The sequence below is a fragment of the Oreochromis aureus genome, linkage group 7 (genome assembly GCF_013358895.1).
Source record: "Oreochromis aureus strain Israel breed Guangdong linkage group 7, ZZ_aureus, whole genome shotgun sequence".
NCBI lineage: Eukaryota > Metazoa > Chordata > Actinopteri > Cichliformes > Cichlidae > Oreochromis > Oreochromis aureus.
The window spans coordinates 48,650,190-48,672,660 of NC_052948.1; the positions used below are offsets into that span (position 1 = coordinate 48,650,190).

The 22,471-nt window shown below is 41.2% G+C and overlaps 2 protein-coding genes across 2 annotated transcripts in view; both read left to right on the forward strand.

Moving 5' to 3' along the window:
* The window catches only part of itga1 (integrin, alpha 1), a 62,572-nt gene extending 49,417 nt beyond the window's left edge, over positions 1-13,155 (forward strand). The window contains exons 12-30 of the mRNA XM_039614810.1: positions 545-690; positions 1,743-1,883; positions 1,978-2,229; positions 2,419-2,549; positions 3,257-3,432; positions 3,535-3,686; positions 5,764-5,871; positions 6,921-7,000; positions 7,361-7,484; positions 7,571-7,651; positions 7,757-7,833; positions 7,993-8,091; positions 9,258-9,360; positions 9,489-9,602; positions 9,682-9,783; positions 9,861-9,968; positions 10,150-10,248; positions 10,366-10,479; positions 11,132-13,155. Coding sequence (XP_039470744.1) covers positions 545-690; positions 1,743-1,883; positions 1,978-2,229; positions 2,419-2,549; positions 3,257-3,432; positions 3,535-3,686; positions 5,764-5,871; positions 6,921-7,000; positions 7,361-7,484; positions 7,571-7,651; positions 7,757-7,833; positions 7,993-8,091; positions 9,258-9,360; positions 9,489-9,602; positions 9,682-9,783; positions 9,861-9,968; positions 10,150-10,248; positions 10,366-10,479; positions 11,132-11,188 — 2,264 coding nt within the window. The 3' untranslated portion in view covers positions 11,189-13,155. The remainder of the gene's footprint in view (positions 1-544; positions 691-1,742; positions 1,884-1,977; positions 2,230-2,418; positions 2,550-3,256; positions 3,433-3,534; positions 3,687-5,763; positions 5,872-6,920; positions 7,001-7,360; positions 7,485-7,570; positions 7,652-7,756; positions 7,834-7,992; positions 8,092-9,257; positions 9,361-9,488; positions 9,603-9,681; positions 9,784-9,860; positions 9,969-10,149; positions 10,249-10,365; positions 10,480-11,131) is intronic.
* A 1,790-nt stretch (positions 13,156-14,945) lies between these two features.
* kcmf1 (potassium channel modulatory factor 1) lies at positions 14,946-21,501 on the forward strand. The gene is made up of 7 exons (XM_031754564.2): positions 14,946-15,136; positions 16,723-16,890; positions 17,095-17,234; positions 18,148-18,249; positions 18,380-18,563; positions 19,511-19,805; positions 20,730-21,501. Exons 1-7 carry the CDS (start codon positions 15,121-15,123, stop codon positions 20,992-20,994), a joined length of 1,170 nt encoding a protein of 389 aa, XP_031610424.1. The 5' UTR covers positions 14,946-15,120; the 3' UTR covers positions 20,995-21,501.
* The last annotated feature ends 970 nt before the right edge of the window (positions 21,502-22,471 follow it).

Here is a 22,471-nt window from a genome sequence, read left to right on the forward strand (position 1 = left end):
TGACGTAAAATAAAGTTTTTTTAAAAAGAAAGCTGCAGAATAAATATGGAAGTTTCTGCTGCGAGGAGGAAAAAAGGTACGTCATTTGTCTGACTTTGAAAGCAGATTCTGTTCTCTGTGTCACATAAATAATAATACACAGGCTCGTCGCTCCATGCTGATGCCTTTTATGGCTCGTAAAGCAGCCGTGGTATCTTAATATCAAGTTATTTAATCAACATGTCATTAGATGGAGCGCTGGTAGCTCGCATACTATAAACTCAGCTGTTGGCACATGCTCGTTCCGAATGCTCAGGCTACAACATGCAGAGCCACGGTGCGCTTTTCTAAGTGGGTGTGTGTTCCTTTCCAGTGTTTTACAGTTTCCTTCTCACACGCAGAAGTAAACAGCTGCCAGAGGAGGCATTAAAAATATCCCATAAACAGAGCGAGGGTGCATTTCTTTTCTAGAGGAATCGTAAATCGCAGATACTTTTGTGACACACTCCTGAAGGTTCGTACTGTTTGGATTGAAAAAACGTGCTTGTAAATGCACTCTCCGCAGGGTACGATGTTCAGTCAGCATCCACGTCTGAGGGAGAGCTGTACATCACAGGTGCGCCGCGGTACAACCACACCGGCCGCGTTGTTATCTACCGACTCGATGCAAATAACAGAATCGTCATCTCGCAGATACTGAAAGGAGAACAGGTGAGTCTTTGGCAGGTTTGGCTAGCCTCGGTTCCTCAGGGCGCTTTTGCACTGGAGATGTGAGAAGCTTAAAGATGGTAACTCACGATGCTGTTTCTATCTTAAGCTAATTACACATGTGCCTTTAAGGAAAATAATAAAAGAAAGGGAAAGATGCAAAACACAGTAATTAATAGAAAACACGCTTTGTCCGCTGTTGTGTTTTACACCTCAGAGCCACTGTAAAAACACATCATTCACATAAGCCATTATTTATAGAAACAATAGCTTCATTTACGTCTGTGGTGCTCGCAGTAGAGGAAAAAGTCTGAAAAAGTTTTTTTAAAAATCCAGCAACACATCCACATGGATGTCAGCCAATGAGAGAACTCCAAGGACTGGTTGGGCAGATGGTCAGTAAGTGGCTCCAGGCCATTCATTCCTGGCAAAAGGAAGTGCCCAATAACACAAGCGACACTATGTTTAGTCCATAGTGCGCTATAAAGGAGCAGTTTTTAAAATATGGCTACAAAATGTGCATGTATGACAAGTCATCAGCCTGATTCAAACAGAAATAAAATAATTTCCAAAAAAACAAGTGATGTGCAACATATTTAACATAGACACACTAAACAGTAATATAACAACCTCTCATCCGAGAAGCTTCTTCAGTTCTGAACTGAAGAAGCTTCTCGGATTAGACGTGAAACGTCTTCAAGCAACTTAAAGAAGTCCAGACGCTTTTCTTTCCAAGCTCCTTAGATAGCTTACAATATATCAATAAATAGTAAATTAATACATAAAAGCACAATAATATAAATATTGATGACTATGACTGTAAATGTGTGCATATTTATGTCTTATATATTCAGGACAAGATGCTGGTGTAATTCATCATTATTTTGGTCAAGATGCACCAAATTCTTTGTGAGCATTCAGCTATATTAGTTTATATTATATTAGTCAGTGGCTTAATGTGGGCTCTGGGTTCACTGCTTACTGCATATAATGTGCAAGTTGAATGTAACGTTCAGTGGAGTAAACACTGAAAGATGGTTTGGGGCTTTGCGCAGATTGGTTCCTACTTCGGCAGCGTCCTTCAGACTGTTGACGTGAATAAGGATTCCTTGACTGACCTGCTGTTGGTCGGAGCTCCAATGTACATGGGCCCAGAAAAAGATGAGCAGGGACGAGTCTACGTCTACAGGCTCAAGGTACAGAAAATCAGATCAGTCGGATAACTTTTGTCAGACGTCTGCTAAAAGTCACGAAATAAAACAGCTTGTTTTTGTCTTTCCTCCGTTACAGAATAACAAATTTGAGCATGAGTATACTTTAAAGCCTATCAATCAGTCCTGCTGTACGCTCCAATCAGCCGGCTGCACCAATAAAAATGAGCCGTGCGGTGCCCGGTTTGGTACAGCCATTGCAGCAGTGACAGATCTTAACCTTGATGGGTATAATGATGTGGCGATTGGTGCGCCTTTTGAAAATGACCACAGAGGGGCTGTCTACATCTATCACGGAGACCAGAAATCACTCAAAGAGAAATTTGTACAGGTGAGAAGATGGAATTTATAATACTGAAAGATCTGTTGTTGTTGTTTTCATTACAGTATAGTTTAGATAAGGCTACAGACGCTTCCACTCTGTGCAAATACTGTTTACCTAAGTTAGCATCACTATGGATTTAAATTAACTGCAATTTTGCCTCAATATCCTCTGCTTTGTTTGTTGGTGTGTCCTCAGCATATTCCTGCAGGTGGCGATGGCGAAAAGGTGAAATTCTTTGGTCAGTCCATACATGGAGTCATGGATCTAAATGGAGATGGAATCACTGATATCACTATAGGAGGTCTGGGAGGGGCCTCGCTGTTCTGGTGAGTCGTGGCCCATCCTCACATACAAACATTCACTGCAAAAACCACACATTCCACTTCGTTAACAGCAGCAGTAGAAAACAGCATACATGTCCACTTTCCATTGCATTAATCAGGGTTTAGACAGCTGTGCACGTCCCACTGGGGTTGTAGGCTGGTGACCATCAACCTCCTCGTGATTTCTCTTTTAAAAACCCCCGCAACATACTTCACAGTTGGAGAGCAGCATACATCCTCAGCCCACAAAGTTTTGAAGCCAACAGCATGATTTAACTTCCAAGGCAGACTTTCTCCCACAGCTTCTACTGACAGAGCTTCAACTAGGCTGTGTGAAAACTCCATTTCCCAAGTGACTTAGAGTTTCAAAAGGATTTGGCAGCAGGCAGGCTCTTCTCCCTGGACTGCTGGCTCTGTTTTAGAAAGCTTAACATTTGGATGCCGAGAACTGAAGCCAAGTTTTATCCTCAAGATGCATTAGTTCCTTCCTTTGTGAAAGCGGATGCATTTAGTAAAAGTATTTATTTTACTCTGCATCAGTGACATCATCTATTTGACATGCTGCTGTAGCTAGTTGGTATAGAGCTAGTTTTACTACTTTGTGGTTCGTTGCAGTACTGCGTGCAGGATATGCAGTACTCGAACTGCACACGCACTGTTCCTGCGTGCTTTGTTTTCTAGTAGTTGATGCGTTTCATTTGTGTTACCAGGTCCAGAGATGTTGCAGAGCTGTATGCCAACATGACTTTTAACCCCTCTAAAGTCAACCTCCAGCAGACTGAGCACCAGTGTGAACACGGCAATAGGAAATCTATTTGTGTGAAGACCGAGTTGTGCTTTACCTACAGAGTCAAGTCCGACCAGCCGACTGTAGACACAATTGCAAGTGAGTCATGTAACAAACCAACTTGATTCTGCAATTTTTCTCGCTTATTTTTCTTCTTTATAACCACATTTTTTTTTTTTTTAAACTTCGTGTGTCTTGTAGATATGACCTATACTATAACACTGGACAGTCTGCGTGCCACATCCAGGGCCTCATTTATTAGCAAAGATTTAAAAAATGATCGCAGGACTACAGAGAAGTTCACCATCATGGACGGAACGAAAGAATGCATGGAGAAAACCTTCATGATGTCGGCAAGTCTTCAGTTGTGTTTTCTTATCTGTACATAGTCTGACTTTATTTTCAGTCTGCATCTACTAAACACAACATTCAAGTGGATTCCTTCCGTTGCTGCGCTGCTCATTAGTGAAAGTTATATTCAGGGCTTCCTGGAAATGTTAATGGTGTTTTAGGGCTGTTAGCCAGAGAGGAGGGAGGGTAAAGCTGTCCTATGCAGAGCAGGAAGACCTAACATGAAACAGACCCCGTCCTGATCAAAGCATGCTTCGTGCTGCACTGGCCGATAAATTATCTGGAGACACTTGGAGGAAAGGAGTGAGGATGAAACAGTGATTAGAGTGAAGTAGAAGGTGAATTAGGTAGTGATGCATTGACTACTTTTACCTATAACTGCTAAAAGCTTTTAAACCTTTGCTGTACCACCTACTTTAAAACCAAGCGTCTTCGTGGGCAGCTTCTGCTTCCGGGCATTCGTGCCAGCCATGGATTTCTCTGACTGGCTAACCCTTTAGTGAAGGAAAGAGGAGCTAATTGTTGGAAACAGCTGTTGTTATTATGTGTGTTGAGTATGAATACCTGCTCTGTTCAAGTGGGCAAGTCAGACCAGAGACTTCCCACTTGTCCTCAGGCAGAGGTCTTTCGGGGTCGAGAATTTAACAAGCACGGAAGAAGCGCCGCGTCTATATCCCCTGAATCCGAGACGGATCCAAATCTGAACCCGTCTGACAGAAAATTTCTCTCTGCTAAAGCATCAGTTAAAATCCAAAGTTATATTATCAGTGACTGAAATACTGTTATAAACAGTGTGGTTTATAATTGTTTAAGCAACAGGCACAGTCTGTGCAGTTCAGTGTGGCTGACTGTAAATGCGGCGCTTTCATGTTAAAAGCTCTTCATCAGCGTTCTTTGAGTTTTAATCAGCATTTGGAACGGTCTCAAGAAGGACTTCATCATAGGTGGCGCCTCAATGTGATGCATCTCTTTCAAACTGGATCTGCGTGTGTCCATCATATGAAGGCTTTGCACAATCACACAAACACAAATAAATCTCAGTTACTTTGGTAGATTGCTTTTTTCCTCAGTAGCAGAGACTGATCACAAACCTGTGTCTGTCCTGACGCCCGTGGCACTAGCGAGTGTTGCTTTTTTGGCGGTTTTCAGTGAGGTGGATTTGATGAATGACTTTGCTGCCACCATGATGATGCTTTCTTTTAACCAGTGAAAACACTGCCTCAACATCTGCTAAATGGACAGGAGCAAAAGTTTACACCGACTCTTATAAGCCCCAGAGGACCAATCCAAATGCCTGATGGTTCTCTGACCTTTGCTCTACCATCCGTTTGACATTTCTTTTAGCTTAAAGCAGGGATGAGCGACTCCAGGCCTCAAGGCCCGGTGTCCTGCAGGTTTTAGATGTGTCCTTGATCCAACACAGCTGATTCAAATGGCTAAATGACCTCCTCAACATGTCCTGAAGTTCTCCAGAGGCCTTGTAATGGACTAATCATGTGATTCAGGTGTGTTGACCCAGGGTGAAATCTAAAACCTTCAGGACACCGGCCCTCGAGGCCTGGAGTGGCCCACCCCTGGCTTAAAGTTAAATGCTGAATGGTTTTCCAGCAATGTGTTGCAAATAGACTCGGCAGTCGGCAAACACTTTATCAGGGACTGCACAGCAACACTGGAGACTTCATTTGCTCTGAAAATGCCTTCAATTCATCCAGAGAATCAAAACAGGGGCATTATCTTGCTGGGAGTAGCCACTAGATGACCTTAAATAGCGGCTAAAAGGGGGTGACAAAGGTCAGGTGCAGTACTCAGATATGCTGTGCTATCTAAGCTGTGATTCACTTGAAGGGAGTGAACTGTGCCAAGAAAGCATTCCTCATATCATAACACAGCTCAGTGTTCAACTGACCATTTTACCACGTTTGTTTTGAAAGAATCAGTTTGCAGTTGATGTAGCGAAGCTTCAGCGTCAGAAAGCAGCCAGTTAATTTTGACCTTAAAGTCCTCCATTGTTCTTAACTTTTTTTTCTCCCTATGCCTTTTATTTTCCTCCCCGCTTTGCCTCATCGTCCTCTATCCCAGGAACGGCTAGACTTCCGAGGACCTCTGACTGTGTCTGTGGAGTTCGGAAAAGCTGATGAAGAAGGTCCTGTGCTGGATGAAAGTCTTCCCAAATCCATCAATGCCAATGTAAGACCACTTATATCACTTATGGTTTCTTTTAGTAAAATAATCGACTAGTTACACTAAGCAGAACATTAAAAGTCACAGACAGGAAGAATTTGACCCCAGTCTGTCTTTATAATCCCGTAGCGAGGAGACGGGTTTTCTTTTCTGGCTGCTGATACAGTACATTAGCTTCTGCAACAGCTGACTACCATCCTTCAGTTTCAGCCCGCATTAGTGTTTCAGCACCAGCAGCCAGGACCATCTTCCCACACCCCCACATGCATATTTCCTCTAACAAGAGTGTTCCCAGATAATTGTTGGAGTGCGTGATGTTTCCCGATAAAGCTGGGAAACATCACAGGAGGATTCAGCTTCAGCGTGTACTAGAAAATGCATGTAAAGCCCGTACGCATTAGTCGCATCGTTACCTTTGCTCACACCTAAACGCACGACCACATGTGTTATGTTTAAAAGCGTCGGCAGATCCCGTCTCCCCTCATGCTGCGTCACGGGGACCTCTCCTGTTATTGTTATTGACAGGAAGAGAAGAGGACAAACACCCAGAGAAGAGGAAGTTATCAAACGGAAGTGTTTTTCTTTTGACATTGCACTCCAAATGATATTCCAGTCCCATCTTTTTTGGGAGAGAAGATACTGTTGATCTTATCAGTCCAGTGGGAGACTATTAGGAATGGGAACAAATGCAACTGTGAGCCTGAAACACTCTCAGGGGGGAAAAGCAAAGGAAATGAAGATCATCTAAAGGAACACTTCTTCTCAGGGGTGCAAACAAACATGCAGCGGCTCATTTTCATTCTTATTGCTAATTTCACAAGTTATCTACTGGACTCAGTATGTTCATACTTCAATATGAGGCTATGAGAGTTTGAGTCTTTACCATGATTGGCTTGCAAAGTAGTTGTGAAGTCACACAGTCATCTTGCATGTACAGATCTTAAACTCGGATTTCAATCGGCCTTAAACTCGTACAAGCATCATTCTGCAAGCCCAAGTAAAAATGCAGCTTTTTGAAATGTTTAATTTGTTATTTTCTTGAAAATGTCTTGTAGATTACTTTAATGGACTGTGGAAACAAAACTCAGACGTGCGTTCCTGACCTCTCCCTGAAGGCTGATTATGATAAGCAAAGGTTAGTGGAATTATTATTATTATATTGTTGTTATAAAACCAAAAACGAGCATGACAGATCTTATTTTGAGCATTTGTTTCCGTGTTTGCACTGTTTTCAGTTAGATACAGGAATTTAAATGAATTACAGCTTTTTCAGAAATGGGTTTGTGTATATTTATACACATATATATTTTTTCTTGAATGTTATTCTGTACTATTTCTTTCTCACATCAGAGTTGTTACTTGATGTGTTGTAAGTCGTAGTTTTGGAGTCATTCAGTCGAGTCAGACTGTTCCAGAGTATGACTGCACCCTTGTGTTGATGTGTGTGCATCGCATCCAGCCGTTCTGACTTTTTATTTTTTATGTACTTCTCCAGTAAATTGATCAAAGAAAAGGAAATCATTTATTTGAATATCACCGTCAAAAACCTCAAAGACAAAGCTTATAACACCAACGTGAAAATCAGCTTTACACAAAACATCAACTTTGTGAACGTAGAGGTAAGAACCCTTTCCCTCCTCTCTCTGCGCTATTTGACTTGACGGACTGAAGCAATGCGTGTGATTCTGTGACTACAATTCTTCAGCCAGATACAAAGACGACCACTGTAAATGACACCGAAGTGAGCATTGAAGTGGGGTACCCCTTCTTGGGAAACAATGAAGAGGTTAGTTTCAGCTGCCATGTGCAGGATCCGTAAAACATCTTACCTGTACAATATATTTTCTTTACCTCTGCTCACTAAACCTATGGTTTGATGTCAAATCCACAGGAAACAATAACAGTGAAATTTGAGGTGAATCTCAAATATTTTCAGAAGAAAATTCAGTTTAATGTGACAGCTACAAGGTGAGAGGATCCCTCCATTCTTTCTGCACATCATCAGGATAATAATAATTCTGGAAAAAAAGATGAAAAAGTTTTGTTTCTGCTTATTTCTGTGATTAATTGTCCAAAATGGTGGATGGACGTTAATGTTACATATGCATGTAAATTGTATTTTTGTAGTGACAATGAAGAAGATTTCTCTACCATGGGTGACAACAGTTTGTATATCTTCATCCCTGTCAAGTATGAACTTGGACTCACGTTCAAAGTAGATGTAAAGTGAGTAGCTGTGAACCGACACCTTTGCATTAAAGATACATTATTTACTTTTCTTTTTTTTTAGCCAGACAAGTAAAAGTTTCCACTATTACTGATGATGATGATAATAATAATAAGAAGAAAAAGAATATTAGCATTTCCTTTTATATCGGAATAAAAAGGTGTTAGTACCACAACAGAGTCAGTCATTGTGCTGTGTTTTCCTCCTTGTTAACCAAGCCAGGAGCTTACGATGCTGCTAACATGCTTGTAATGATAACGTCACCGTCATCTGGATTTGTAGTCTGGGGATTGTGAATGATGTGATTCAATATGGAATTGTATAAACACATAACATTCAACCACTCAAACTAGTTTTCAATTCATGAACGACAACAATTATTATATTTTAGTATTAAAAATGCCATTTTGCTTTAAAAGCTGATCCATTCTGCTGGATTAACCACTATAGAAACATGATTTTGGTCATTACCACTGCTGGTAATTTAGGACAGGTGTGGCAGAATCGTGGTCTAATATAGTAGCTTTTATTTACTAAGTAATAAGAAGAATAAACAAAAAAACAAAACATGTATTGATTTGTTGATTAATAAAGTCAGTGGAATTCATTATTTGCTTTTACTTTAAGGTTATTTAGGATTTCTCACACATAGTTTGACCCTTGACCTTTTGATGTCTTGCAGTCCAATAACTGTCTTCTAATAAATATTCACATTATAACACCTAGAGTTGCTGTGATGGCTTTTTGTAGTGTGCCACGCTTTCACTCAGTGGGTATCTACAGATGCATCAGTGGAGCATTTAGACGTACCTTTGAGAAATGTCAGGCTGTAAAACGGGGTTAAAAGAAGAATGAATGTTGTATTAACATTCTTTCAAAATGTTTGGAAGGTGATATTATGTCAGCATTTGTTTGCATCTTGTGCTGCCAGCGAGTGGCCTAAATATGTTAATGCAGGTAAAGTTAATGCACATAGACTGATGGCTTATTCACCATTAGTGAAGTTCGACTGGCCCTGTAAGGAATTAGGAAGAGCTCAAGAGTGTCCTTTTTTTAGTGGCAGCAAGACTTTTGGTTCTATTTCCTATAACTTTATTAGACACATCATTTTGCATCTAAAGCTCTGATTGAGAAGTGAAGAATGTAAAAAGGATGTTTCTTTCAGGTCACCTTTGAACAACCACATTGAAATAACACAGGACGATGAGTATCCCTCGAAATTCAGTAACTTCAGTATGATTGGAGAAGAGGTCAACATCACCTACACGGTAACATCTGCACGCAGTGATCATATTGGATGATTTATTAATACAAGCAGAGAACTTATAGCTCATATGTGGCGCAGGGTGTCGGTAATATGAATTCCACTCCTTTTCTGCGTCTCACATGTCCTCAGGTGGAAAGGTTACGTGACGGGGTGACTCCAACCCTTGGCCTTGAAGTGAAATATCCTTTTGAGTCTCCGAGGAAGAACACGTTACTGTACCTGACGAATGTCACCTACTCAAATGTAAGTATGCTTCCATGGATATGCAAGCGTATGCGAAGAAACAGACCGACGTTCATGTCGTTTTCTCCCTACTCTGCAGATGATGTGTGACATGTCAAAAGGACAGATCAATCCTTTTAACATTAACCCAGAGGTTAAAGAGGTGAAACCGAAAAAAGAGACGCTCAGTAACTACCTGCTGGTGAGTGATGACATTCGTGTTCTACAGATCGCTGAACTCTTCCTGCACCCATCTTACGTGTTTAATTTGCTCTGCAGCAAGACAGCCACACAAAGTTTGAATCGTTTAGCTGCTTGATCTCTGAAGGCAAAAAGATCGCTCAGCTCAACATGGCGTTCAGATTGTGGAAGCCTACGTTTATCGAGGTACGTTTTGAGATGCGACGTCGCTGGGTGCTTTTGGTTTGTCTGGCTGTCTCTGACCAGCTCTTTCTCATGGGTTGGGATAAATAATAAATACAATATAGTATTGGAAAAAAAGCAGGCTGACAGCGGTCTGATTGATGGACAGAAAGGAAGGAAAATATTTAAATATTTATCTTTACAGAGCGAGTTTTCCGGTCTATACTTGGTGGTGAACGGGACTTTGGACATCAGGAAGCTGAAGGACGTGTTTGAAGTGAACAGCAACGACATGACCAGAAGTGTAAGTCAGAAAGTTCTGGTATAGTAAGCTTGTGACATCTCATTATCATTAAATGCTTATGTATGTTTACATATATGTGTATATTTAGAGTATGTACTGTATTATTCCTCTAAACAGGTTAGTATCCAGGTTTCCAAAGATACTGTCAGAGGAATCCCGTTCTGGATCATTATCATCAGTATCCTGATAGGACTGCTCATCTTAGCACTCGTTATCTTCATTCTGTGGAAGGTAATATTCTGCAAACTATTTCAAATCATTGTGACCATGTGACATCTTGTCACTGCAGAGCACACTCAAACAAATTGTGGTGGAATAGTGGTTAGCATTGCTACATCACAGTGGTGGCTTCTCTCCAGAGTACCTGCAAAGTCCGAAAACATGCAATTAGTAGGATTAGGTTAATTGAGGATTATAAATTGCCTATAGCTGTGTGAATGGTTCTCTGTGTTAGCCCTGCACCGTCGGATGTACCCCGACTCTCACCCTGGGATAGGCTCCTGTCCCCCCCATGACCCTGAATTGGATAAGTGAAAGAGAATGGATGGATGCCTAAAAAACTTAAGTGTTTCAAATGGTCAATTAACAATTAACATGGCTATATTATGTGTGTTTGGGCTTTATATTGTTGGCTGATAAAACTTTTGTCTCAAGATCATCACTTCTGGCTCCAAAAAGCCAAAACATCTACGGCCATAGCGCTAGCAGGGAAAATCGTGGTAACCGCAAGATGTTTTCTGTAAAGTTTATGCTGTAATCCTGATTTTAAGACAGATGATGACAGAAACTCTCAGCAAGAAAGCTAATAAGCATATGTCCAAAAATGTCAAAGTATCCTTTTCTGTTTTAAATAGTTTTGTGACTCACTTTTCTGCTCCTCCAGCTTGGCTTTTTCAAGAGAAAATCCAGGGACTACCCAAAGGAGGAAGAGGCAGAGTGAAGTATCCAGACAGCCACCCACCACCAGGACCTACAAACTAACAGACAGACATAGGAAACGCCATAAGACCCACTGATATTAGTGCTGTGACACAATGACTGCCTGGAAAACAAAACAAAACAAACAGCATTATCTTCACTGTTTTCTGCACTGGCATTTATCAGGTAAAGCTTGCAAATACTTCTCAACTCTTTGATTTTCCAAGCGCTAGATTACAACACTGGAGCCGAAATGAAACTGGCTCACACGCGGAGACGAACACACTGACTGTACAGAAGTATTTGCACATGCTATTTGTTCGACATGACCAACAAACAGTAACAGTACGCATCAAGTCCCATCAAGCAGTTCAAGAAGAGGAGCCAGAGGCGGGACGGAGGAGACCATCACTTGCAAGGCACCAAGTTGGCCAAAAAAGCACCATTTAACCAACTAACTCTGTGACATACAGCAGAAGCCCAAAGGCTTCAGAGCTCCTGCAGCTGCACTCCAGCTTTAGAGGCAAAAAAAATACTCAGGTTTTTTCACAATGAGGATCCAAAGTTGCCTAAGCTACTTTTAAGCACGCTTCTGAGACAATATGTGAACTTTCCATGTGTTGGACCAGTCTGTCTGATAGCTTACACCCTTGTGTGAAACTCTTCTGCTTGATTAGGTTTATGAAACACTGTATTAGGTATTAAATAGTTGTTGTTCTTGCTGAATTTAAACAGTATAAAATGGCACATTTTTAATGTCAAAATGTTTGTTAAAGACCAAAACCTGAATGCAATTTTTTTTTTTTGTACTTAAGAAAAGTTTCAGTCTGTAATCAACCTGTCATCACCTCGGTTACCATGGAGATACAGACTGCCGCGTCTTCAAAATCCAAATCTTTGATTGTACTGTAAATATATCTGGTCACAAATGTAAAGCTTAACATGTACAGGATCGTGTTTGGATTTAATTTAATGTTTGTTTGTTTTTTGGGGGGTTTTCAGATCGGTGGTCAGAGAAATGATTTCGCTCAGGTGCTACAAATATCATGAATAATGACATAAATATACACAATTTACACTCGAGAAAATTATATGGTTTTGTCACATTTTCAGTGCTAAGATGTATGCAGATATGTAAATAATGGTATATTTTGATGAAAAGTATTGAAAGTATAATTACTCCGTAGTGAAATATATATATAAAGACGAGGGTTTGTATCCACTATTTCGGTTTCATTTGATTGACAATGATATTTCGAACCTGTTGAATGACTGTGTTCTGAATGCCGAGGCTGAGATATCACAGCAGATACTTTGATTTCCTTTTAACTTGCAAAATAGGAACTTAATAATCATCCAGTTTAGAAATATATGTCCAGCTGTTCACTAGTTTCCTCTATGTTGTAAAGGGATTCTCTGGTGGCTGTAGTGTGCACAAAGCATAGCACACTCTAGGCTTTCTCTTGCTTTAAAGTACCTTATTTGTACCTTTTTGTTTCCAAAGTTTGCACAGCTGTCCGATATTTTAGAAGAGATTATAATCTGAATTGAGGAGAAACATATTCTAGCCTCTTTTTGTAGCTTTTCCCCCTCGTAATTATGTCTTAATGCTGAGGGAGATAAGCAAGAATAAGAGGTAGTTCTTCTGTTTCTTAATACTCCTCAGCTCTCACTCCACTGTTGACATTAAAGCACATGTAATAAATTGTATATAGAGAATGTGTAGCTGTTAGTCAATTTTTGGATTGTGTGGCCACGTTGGGTTCACGCACGAGGGTGGAGTTCACCTCTCTTTGTTCGGTCAGAGCTTACTTACAGATAACAACTCAGAGGAACTGTAGGAAGCAAAGTGAGCTCCAGCCCAGCCTTCTACACTGCTGTGAAATCTTCATTGTAATGCACTGGTTTGTCAGAGTGTATGTGTCCTCATTAGCACAGATATATGAACTAAATCTGATGTACAAAAAAATAAATAATTTTTATAAAGAACGTCACCATTTCTCTTGCATTTTGTTCAGACAAAACACACAGCAGAACTGTGATCTGTTTAATACACTGCTCCCAATCTGTCATTAACCACATCCCAAAGGTGCTCAACTGATTGAGATCTGGAGATTATGGATCCGATTTGAGCACTGTGAACTCACTATCATGTTCAAGATGTGGTGTTATTCTGTTGGAAGTAGCCATCAGAAGATGGGTAGCAACAATACTCAGGTAGCTGTGGTGTATTAATGATGATTAGTTGGTACTGAAGGTCCCAAAGTGTGCCAAGAAAATATCCTCCACACCATTTTACCACCAGCAACCAGAACCTTTGATACAAGGCCAGATGGATCCATCAGCTCAAAGCAGTCTGGTTATACATTCATCATTCAGGGAACTGCCACTCAATGGTTATCTTCTCTTTTTATGATGATTCTGTGTAAACCTTAGAGATGGTCGCAGAAAAATCCCAGTAAACTTTCAGATCAGCAGTTTCTAAAATACTTAGACCAACACCATCAACTATGCCAACCATAAACTTCAGGTGGTTTTAACCATGTCTTCATGCATAAATACATAACCTGTGGGTTAATTTTAGTTCGTACCCTTTGACTGGATGAAGTCTTCAGTAGGCCAGTGGCGGTGTTTCATGGCCCAAGCCTCTTTGTCTTATTCTGATGTGTTAGCAATGGCTTTCTTGCTGCAACTCGTCCTGTCAAACCTGCAGCTTGAAGTCTTGTCTTCACAGGTGGAACTCAGGCTTGCTTACTATGACCACTATTAAGCTGTGCTTGAAGCTGTTGTCCTGTGAGCTGCCTATCACACAAGCTGTTAATTCTCAGAAACTTGTCCTCTGATTCAGTTGTGGCTTTAGGTCTGCCAGACCGCTTCCTGTGACAGTTTGCGCCAGTTTCTGAGTGCCTTTTGATGGTAAAGGAAACTGTGCTCACTGACACTTTTTTGCAAGTTCTCTGTGGGAAAGACCTACATTTTTAAGTGTTATGATGGTCCGTCTCTCTTCCATTGTTAATTGCCTTTTTCTAGCCATTTTTGTAGCAACACACTACTTTCTGCAGTACAATACAGTTCAACTGATGCTCACGAGGGTATGGTACCACAGTGTGTTTCAACACTGATTTTATGCAGACAAAGGGGGTTGTAAGTAACCTGGAAAAGTTGGAACACCTGTAGGAATTAGTAGCATCAGCTTTCGAAGCTTGATCAACCTCCATTGCTGCAGAGCAGCTTTAAATTGTTAACCCATTTTGCGTTCCCTGAAAAAGGCCTTTTTTATGATTCTGAAATGTACATTATTTTTCACTTTTGGGTAACCTTAGCATTTTGTTCACCACTTACCTTTGTACCATTGAAGCTATTCATTGGACTTTAACAACATGAATTGCAATAAATAACTGAGAAAAAACTGGGATGTTCCAAAACTTTTGTCCTGTAGTGTAGCTATATATTGTTGTTTTCTTTTATAATGACAAAATAAGGAGTATGCACTGAAGCAGTTCATCTAAAAGTAATGGACAAATAAAATGCAATGCAAGCAATCTAATATGCTAATAACCTCAGCCATATGTCACGAACAAAAGGATTTATCTGGGACACAGGCCCTTAAAAATGTATTTGTTTTTTATGCTGAGAGAAACTCTTTTGTTTACACATATAACTTATGCTATGTTTCAGGCAAAATGTGGTTAAAGAATTGGTGCATCACAGCAACACAGTCCGGGTCGAGTGATTTTATAGCAGACAGCGCCGCCTAGTGCTCATTCACAGCACTCAGCCATAAGTGACACTGGGAGGGGAAGCAGTACAAACTGTAAGCTGCTGGGGGATCCATCTTGCCTGAAAAAACAGACCAGGGTGAAGGATTTTTCAGTTTATTGACTCAAAAACTGCATCGTTCCCCATTAGACGTGTTGGGGAGCCCGAGGAGGGGGCTGTGTCGCTGTTTGTAGGATGTCCCGACATGAGGGTGAGTTGATAAACAGGTCCACGGCGCCCCGGTTGAAGGCTACATTACCTGAGCAGCTAGCTTCTGGGGCTAGCTTTGCTAACTGCTTGCTCATGTCTGAGAGGGTTGTTGCGCTTTTCGCCGTGTGTTACTAGGCTTGTCCCTTGTCGTGTGTGTTTACTGTCAGCATTTCTGCTTTACACACCTGTCTCGTGTTTTCTAAATCGAGGCTGGAGCGTTTTTACTTCACTCAACCTGTTCGCAATGATACGGCAGCAGAGCAGCAGTTAGCCGTTGCTAGGTACTGCGTTACCTTACATTAGCCGGGCTAGCGAGCAAGCTAATGTATGCTAATTCAAGGAGTCGTTGGTTTACCTGTGACTTTTTCGTTACTTATACCGGCACTGATTAGTGCTACAGCGTGTTACATCCCGATATTGCTGTCACAACATTTTGCTCATATTCAGAGTATTTGTTCATTAAGAGCTTGGAGGTATTGAATTTGCGCCATACTGTCCCGTCTGGTCACACACTGCTGTTAGCGAATGCACTGTCATCAAGTAGACTGAAAGTCTGAGGCCTCTGACTGTATAACCAGTAACTAAGTTGGCTAACTGGCAGCCTGCTCTTAAGCAGGGTTTAAGTTACGATGAGTGTAACCGAAAACTTCAGTTTTGGTTAATTTCATTCAAACATTTCAAGACCTGCCAGGTGTTGTCCCGTCAAATTGCCTCAGAAGTTTTAAAAGAAGCACTATAATGCAGACATGATCGCAGGAGCTTTGTTGACCATTCTTGGACCGAGGGTGAATTATCTGAGGTTATATGTTCAAGGTACAACAGAGGTGTCTATTAATCTGCTTAGTGGTCCTCTGCTGGACCAGTTAGTTTTTCAGCTGAGACTAGGATTATGCAGGTGGTTAAAATTCCTTTTAAGCAAGGTACTCAGTTACTTATCCTGTTGAGCTTGCTTCTGTATAACCAAGCCTCTAAGTAACTCCCAAAGCGGCCTGTTGCAGTTTGATTGGTTTCTTTATGTCAGCATCTGTTTAATAACAGATATCTTTTGTGCATATTGTTCCTTCAGGTCTCTGTTGTTAAATGTGGGATGAGTCAGAGAAAACTCCCTCTGTAATATACTTGTTTATATATTTACTAATACTTGCCAAATAAGGCAGTCTTTAATGTCAGGAAATGTCAGCATGATGTCTCATTGAAAACAGCTTTTTTTTTCTCCTTTCTGCCTATGCCCATTCCCTCCCCCCCCCCAACCAATTTAGGTGTTGTCGATCTGGTGGGGGGGGGGGGCAAAAAACAAGGAGCAGCCTGCTGCCTGAAAAAGAGTGAACTGTGTTAAAAGTGAGCAATGAAAGCCGCTTTCAGATAAATCTGAGTTGGTTGTGAAGTCTGCTGGAATGTCAGCGTTCTTCATTGCTGGCACTTGTTGGTTGGTGCCACTCCAAAACACATGCTTGTGTAAGTGAGACTGGCCTGCAGATATGGGATCGCCTTCTCAAAGTCAGCCTCTGAGACGCCTTTATAAGGAATTTGTGAAAGTATTGTCAGGTCCACGTGTTTTATTTCCTATTCTCCATTTCTGTTTTGCAGGTGTGAGCTGCGATGCGTGTTTAAAGGGCAACTTTAGAGGAAGACGGTTCAAGTGTTTAATTTGCTACGACTACGACCTGTGCGCGTCGTGCTACGAGAGCGGAGCCACGACAACAAGGCACACCACAGAGCACCCCATGCAGTGTATATTAACCAGGGTAGACTATGGTAAAGACCTAACTCTGTGGGTTTCTGACTATATGCATAATCGCCATGCCTGTTGTACAGGATGCTGATACTGCTAAGGACTCCAAAGTGTGATTACAAGCCATTCGTCACATTTTCAGCGATAAATATTGTTGATTATTGAAAGTAATCATCAATAATCATGAACATCAATAAGAGCTGTTGTGTTTGACCATCTCCTTGCAGATTTGTACTATGGAGGAGACACTTTTTCAGTAGAGCAGCCACAGTCATTCACATGTCCTTACTGTGGCAAGATGGGCTTCACGGAGACATCCCTACAGGAGCATGTCACCTCGGAGCATTCAGAGACTTCCACGGAGGTGGTGAGTGCACTGACTGCACAAACAGAACTGCTCAGTAGACTTTTGTGTACTATTATAAGCTTAGAAATGTCCTCATTTCTCTAAGCATCCCCAGCATCCTAGTTTACCACTGCTATCCACTGGCATGCTCTGAATTTAGTCGTCATTGTAATTCTCAGTTACTACACTTAAGCTATCAGTGACATTTTATGAGCATTCTCCACTGCTGAGCAAAGCAAGACAAAGGCTCAGGCTGCTCATACTGCTGACACCTGGCTGCCTAGTAGGTTGTCTGACCAACAGCTACTTGAGAGCGGGGGTGAAAAGATGCCATTGAAGCGCATGACTAGAGCTAACTTATTATTTAACTTAGTCATCAGGAACACAAATACTATTACTGCCAGATGAAATGGAAATAAAATGAAGTCAGCATTTTCCACTTTTTGATTGTTTAATTTATCCTGTACAGATTCATTTTCTTTAGCATAAGGTTTGTTTTTTTTAGATTCATACAAAGTGATTGACCAGTGACCAGAACTGGTCAATTTTCTACTCATTGGCCCTGACTGGTCAAAAAAGGTTAACGGCAATAAATGGTAAATGGCCTGTATTTATATAGCGCTTTTCTAGTCCCTAAGGACCCCAAAGCGCTTTACATATCCAGTCATTCACACACACATTCACACACTGGTGATGGCAAGCTACGTTGTAGCCACAGCCACCCTGGGGTGCACTGACAGAGGCGCCCCAGGTAATAGTAGTTTAATAAAGTATATTCTTTAGCCTAACAGTTACAGCTTTTACTTATATGTATGTATGTATGTACGTATATTTAAAATATATAAAATACCCTAAACCTTTTGTGAGGTAGAAGAGTTGCTGCCTGGCTGCAGACATGCCAGTTTGTATGATGATCTTTATCTTTCTTTTTCAGATCTGTCCAATATGCGCTGCCTTGCCCGGAGGGGATCCCAACCATGTCACAGATGACTTCACAGCTCACCTCACTCTCGAACACAGAGCACCAAGAGATTTAATATCCTTTTCATTTAACCACACAATAGTGTCAAAATAAGCCTTTTTTTTCTACATGAATTGTTTTAAATAGCAAGATTCTTCTGTGTGTGTACACATTGTTACCGAATTTAACCTTAACAGTCCTTTACGATGAGTCCAGCAGTGTGCGGCATGTACGCAGGATGTTCCACCCCGGGCGAGGACTGGGCGGCCCCAGAGCACGACGGACAAATATGCACTTTACTAGCGGCTCCACAGGGGGACTTTCATCCTCCTCATCACAGAGCTCCACTTACACCCCCAGTAACAGAGAGGCAATGGACCCAATCGCAGGTGAGCGTCAGGAGTTTACCCACACTGTTTGCAAAATGCAGAAATGTTCCCCAAAAATGCAGCAACATTAATTATACAGTCTAAGTGATATCCTGATGTTGGTGGTGTTCCTGGATCGTTGTAATTAATGTTGTCATTGCAAGTGATCAGTGACATTGTTATGGTGTCATAGTTTTGTGACGTGGGGGGAAAAAAAAGTGTCCACTCAGGATGATCGTGGTTCAAAACCCAGTAGATCACAATCCAGTCCTGGTGGTTAACAGGAGCATTTTTTTAGGCTTGGTGAGAATTTGCATCCAAAGTTAGTGAGATCTTCAACTTTTTCAAATAACTTTTAATTTTGTGTTGCTATCTCGGGCCCTGAAGAAACACAACACACCGAAACCAAAACTCTTCATTCTGTATTCAAAGCTGACTCAAGCTAAATTCAATCGCAGATACAAATTTTGGCAATCGTTGTGTACAAGTGACCAGTCATTGAATGTGACGTGTGAAGGATGCGCAAACCGAGAATGTAACATCACATTCACAGGGGGATGATGAAATGAAGATAATACAAAGTTTCAATCAGGTTGGCCCAGATGTGAAAGAGGAGAAGAGTACATGCAGAAATATATCTGCTACGATCATTATAGCATCAAGATTACAGTATTTTTTTTTTAAATTTTTTTTTATTTAAAGTCAGACATTAGCAAGAAGAAGCAAAAGTAAAGGGTGTGCCTAATTTATAGATGGTTGTCAAGAAACAGTTTAGACAGTCACATTTTGAAGTACCATATTTTGTTTTTAATCATCATACTGTGTTGCTTGCAAAAAATGCACGACTGAATCTTTCTTCTTCTTTTTATGCTGTCTTTTAAAAGTCTGTTTTATTTAGAAACAAACAGCCTTTTTTCTTCTTCCTCTTTGTGTTTGTGTGTGTGTGTGCACGTCTCCGTCTCCTGCAGAGTTGTTGTCTCAGCTGTCAGGTGTGCGGCGTGCTGCAGGAGGGCAAATAAACTCGTCGGGACCTTCAGCCTCTCAGCTCCAGCAGCTCCAGATGCAGCTGCAGTTGGAGCGGCAGCAAGCTCAGGCGGCACGACAGCAAGTTGAGACGAGCCGGCACGCGACGCGACGCGGCAACAACCCGGGCAACACCGGCACCGCCGTCCCCCAGCCCAGCACAGCAACTGCCAACAGCACCACCGTGGGTGAAAGCAATCCTGCGTCCTCGTCCCACAGCTCCCAGTTCCTATTAGCACGGTGAGTGGAGCAGGAGGTGGACTTTAGAGTTTGCCTATAAATCCATGTGTTTCTGCTAACAGACTGTCAGAACACAGATATCCAGCAACAACACATGACTGCTATAATAAAGTATTTTGATGGTAAATAGTAAGTTTGGTGATAACTGATGTTGGGAAGTAACGATTTATATTACAACCACATTCATTTTATAGTTTAGTAAGGTGCAGTGACTGAGGAAAAATATGTAACTGAATTATTTACGATGTAACTATAAAAGGTTACAGCTGGATACTTTTTTTGGCCTATTTCCAGAAAAGCAGGTCAGCAAAGCTCTTGACACAAATTGAGTGCAGCACCATCAGGGGCTGGATGGAAAGGAACCGTCTCTGTCTAGACGGGCTGCTTTCATGTCACAGTGTTTCTCTCAGATTTGATACTCTGAGGAAACGTCGACAGTCAGTCCAAAAGTCCTCACGCCTCACATGTTATTTATGTTTAAACACTTATAGACTAAATTTGCATGTGGATTTTGCTCATTGCCCATTGAGTTGGCTATATATGTATTTATGAATGTACAGCTTTATCGCCCAGTTCAAAATATTTGTCAGAAAAGTATGGAGAAGAGTCACAGGATTTGAGAAGTAACCATCCCCCTTTGCTGTTCTGGCTTGTGATAAACAAACCAAAATAAATTCTAGTAGAAAATAGTTCTCTGACTTGGTGCACGAGATAGTATCGGAAATAATACTTCAGTAGATTGTTGATCATTTTTTTCATTTCATGAACTTTTTAGGCATTAAGAAACAAAAATTGTCACCAAGCTTAAACATGCAAACTGTAACCTCAGCGGAGTCCTTCTTACTGCTTTTAGTTAAAGTACCTCCTAGTACAGTAATACGTTTCTTACCTGTGTGGGTGTTAATGAATATAACTGTTCTTTAGGTTGAATGAACCCAAGATGTCCGAAGCAGAGCGGCAGTTCCTAGAAGGCGAGCGAGCCGACCGCAGCCTGTTTGTCCAGGAGCTGCTTTTGTCCACGCTGATGCACGAAGAGAGCTCCTCTTCAGATGAGGATGACCGCCGAGACTTCGGCGACTTCGGAGCGATGGGCTGCGTGGATATCATGCCTTTAGATGTGGCGTTGGAGAACCTCCAGCTTAAAGAGAGCAGCTCTACGGGGAAGGAGCCTCCGCCGCCGCCTCTTTGATGTCCGAGCATCAAGCAGACTGTGTCCTCCGTGCTGCAACTGTCAGTGATGGGCAGCAAACAGCAGCAGCAGCAGCAGTCCCCCATACCCCAGCCTACCCCACCCCCAGCCTCACCCTTTCTCCCTGCCCCCTGATTTTCTGAGTTTGTTTTTGGTGATTGTAATTTCAGGCCTGTCACCACATTTGTTATATTGTAAACAAAAATAAATGAGAGCAAGTGGGATAAATGTGTGAGTGCGCGACGCGAGCAAGTGAGCGAGAGAAGAGAACTATATAAATCTATATAAAATATATATGAAGTCGATAATCAATCCACATTACTTTTCTTTTATCAGGTAAATGTTACAGGCAGCTGTGGCAGACCTTTGCTTCCTGTGACATGCAAACGGCTCTCCGTATAAATACTCCACATTCAAAAAGTGAAGAGGGCACAGGCTCCTCTGATGAAGCTGCTGTGTGTGTTTATGACTATTAATAAATAAAGTGCTTGGATGGGTTACCATTAACTACCGCATGCAGTTATTTGCAGCGTGCATGACTTAATGACCCTGTCATTAAAACCTTTTCAAAATCCCAAAGCTCACAATTGTTAAATGATCATTTCTAGGGATGCACTGATCGTTTTGTTGTTTAGTTTGTTTTTGCTTTCGTGCTACATAAAATGAGGAACTCTCCAGTTTGAAATGCATAATGTCACATGACAGGCGAACAAAGGTCACTGCTGTCTTATTTAGAGATAGTAGTCCAGATACGTCGGTGCATCCCTGGTTATTTCAGACGTGGTTAAGTATTGAAAGTGTAGAAGTTTGACAAAGACGGTGAAATCTGAAAGTGTATTTCGTCAGGTTTTCTTTGAAGTATTTAAAAAGGAGAAACTATTCGATTCTGCTGCAGTGTGTTTCTCAGCCCCGCTCTCGCCTTTTTTGGTGCATCAGAGGGAAACTAGAGACGGAAGAAAGAAGCTCCTCTCTGATTTTGCTTTTTTTTTTTTTCTAGCTGGTATTGTTCAGCTATAAACTAAAGTCACAGTATACTTCTGAATTTATCGATGAGTGCAAAGTCTCGACTTTCTCCATCATTCCTGTACAGGCTTCACACCGTTCCACATGCTTTTGATGCTGAATATCAGGACCTGGAGACTTTTCACGCAGGAGGGTTTTTTTTTGTTTGGTTTTTGTTTTAATTTAACACCCTTTCTCTCTAAACTAGCACCTTCTATTTATTCATGTTTGTTTCCTGACTCTGGAGCCTTGATGTGGATCATGCCACCTTCATGCCTTTACTTTCATCCTCTATGTAAAAATGCAATGAGATGTATATGAAATTTTGTTAACTTTCATAACGGTTCTAAGACATGGGCAGATTTTTTTTTTTAAAGATGTAAATTTAGAATACAATAAATAACTGCGCACAGCTTTTAATGAAAGCAAGAGACACTATGCCTTTTGCAGCTTGTCTTATTATTTCAGAAAAAAC

Bases quoted from the DNA above. Each gene is read 5' to 3' on its own strand.
- kcmf1 (XM_031754564.2), top strand. The intron at 18,250-18,379 runs ATATCCTTTTCA...ACAGTCCTTTAC, and splicing joins ACAGAGCACCAAGAGATTTA to GATGAGTCCAGCAGTGTGCG. The intron at 19,806-20,729 runs GTGAGTGGAGCA...ACTGTTCTTTAG, and splicing joins TCCCAGTTCCTATTAGCACG to GTTGAATGAACCCAAGATGT.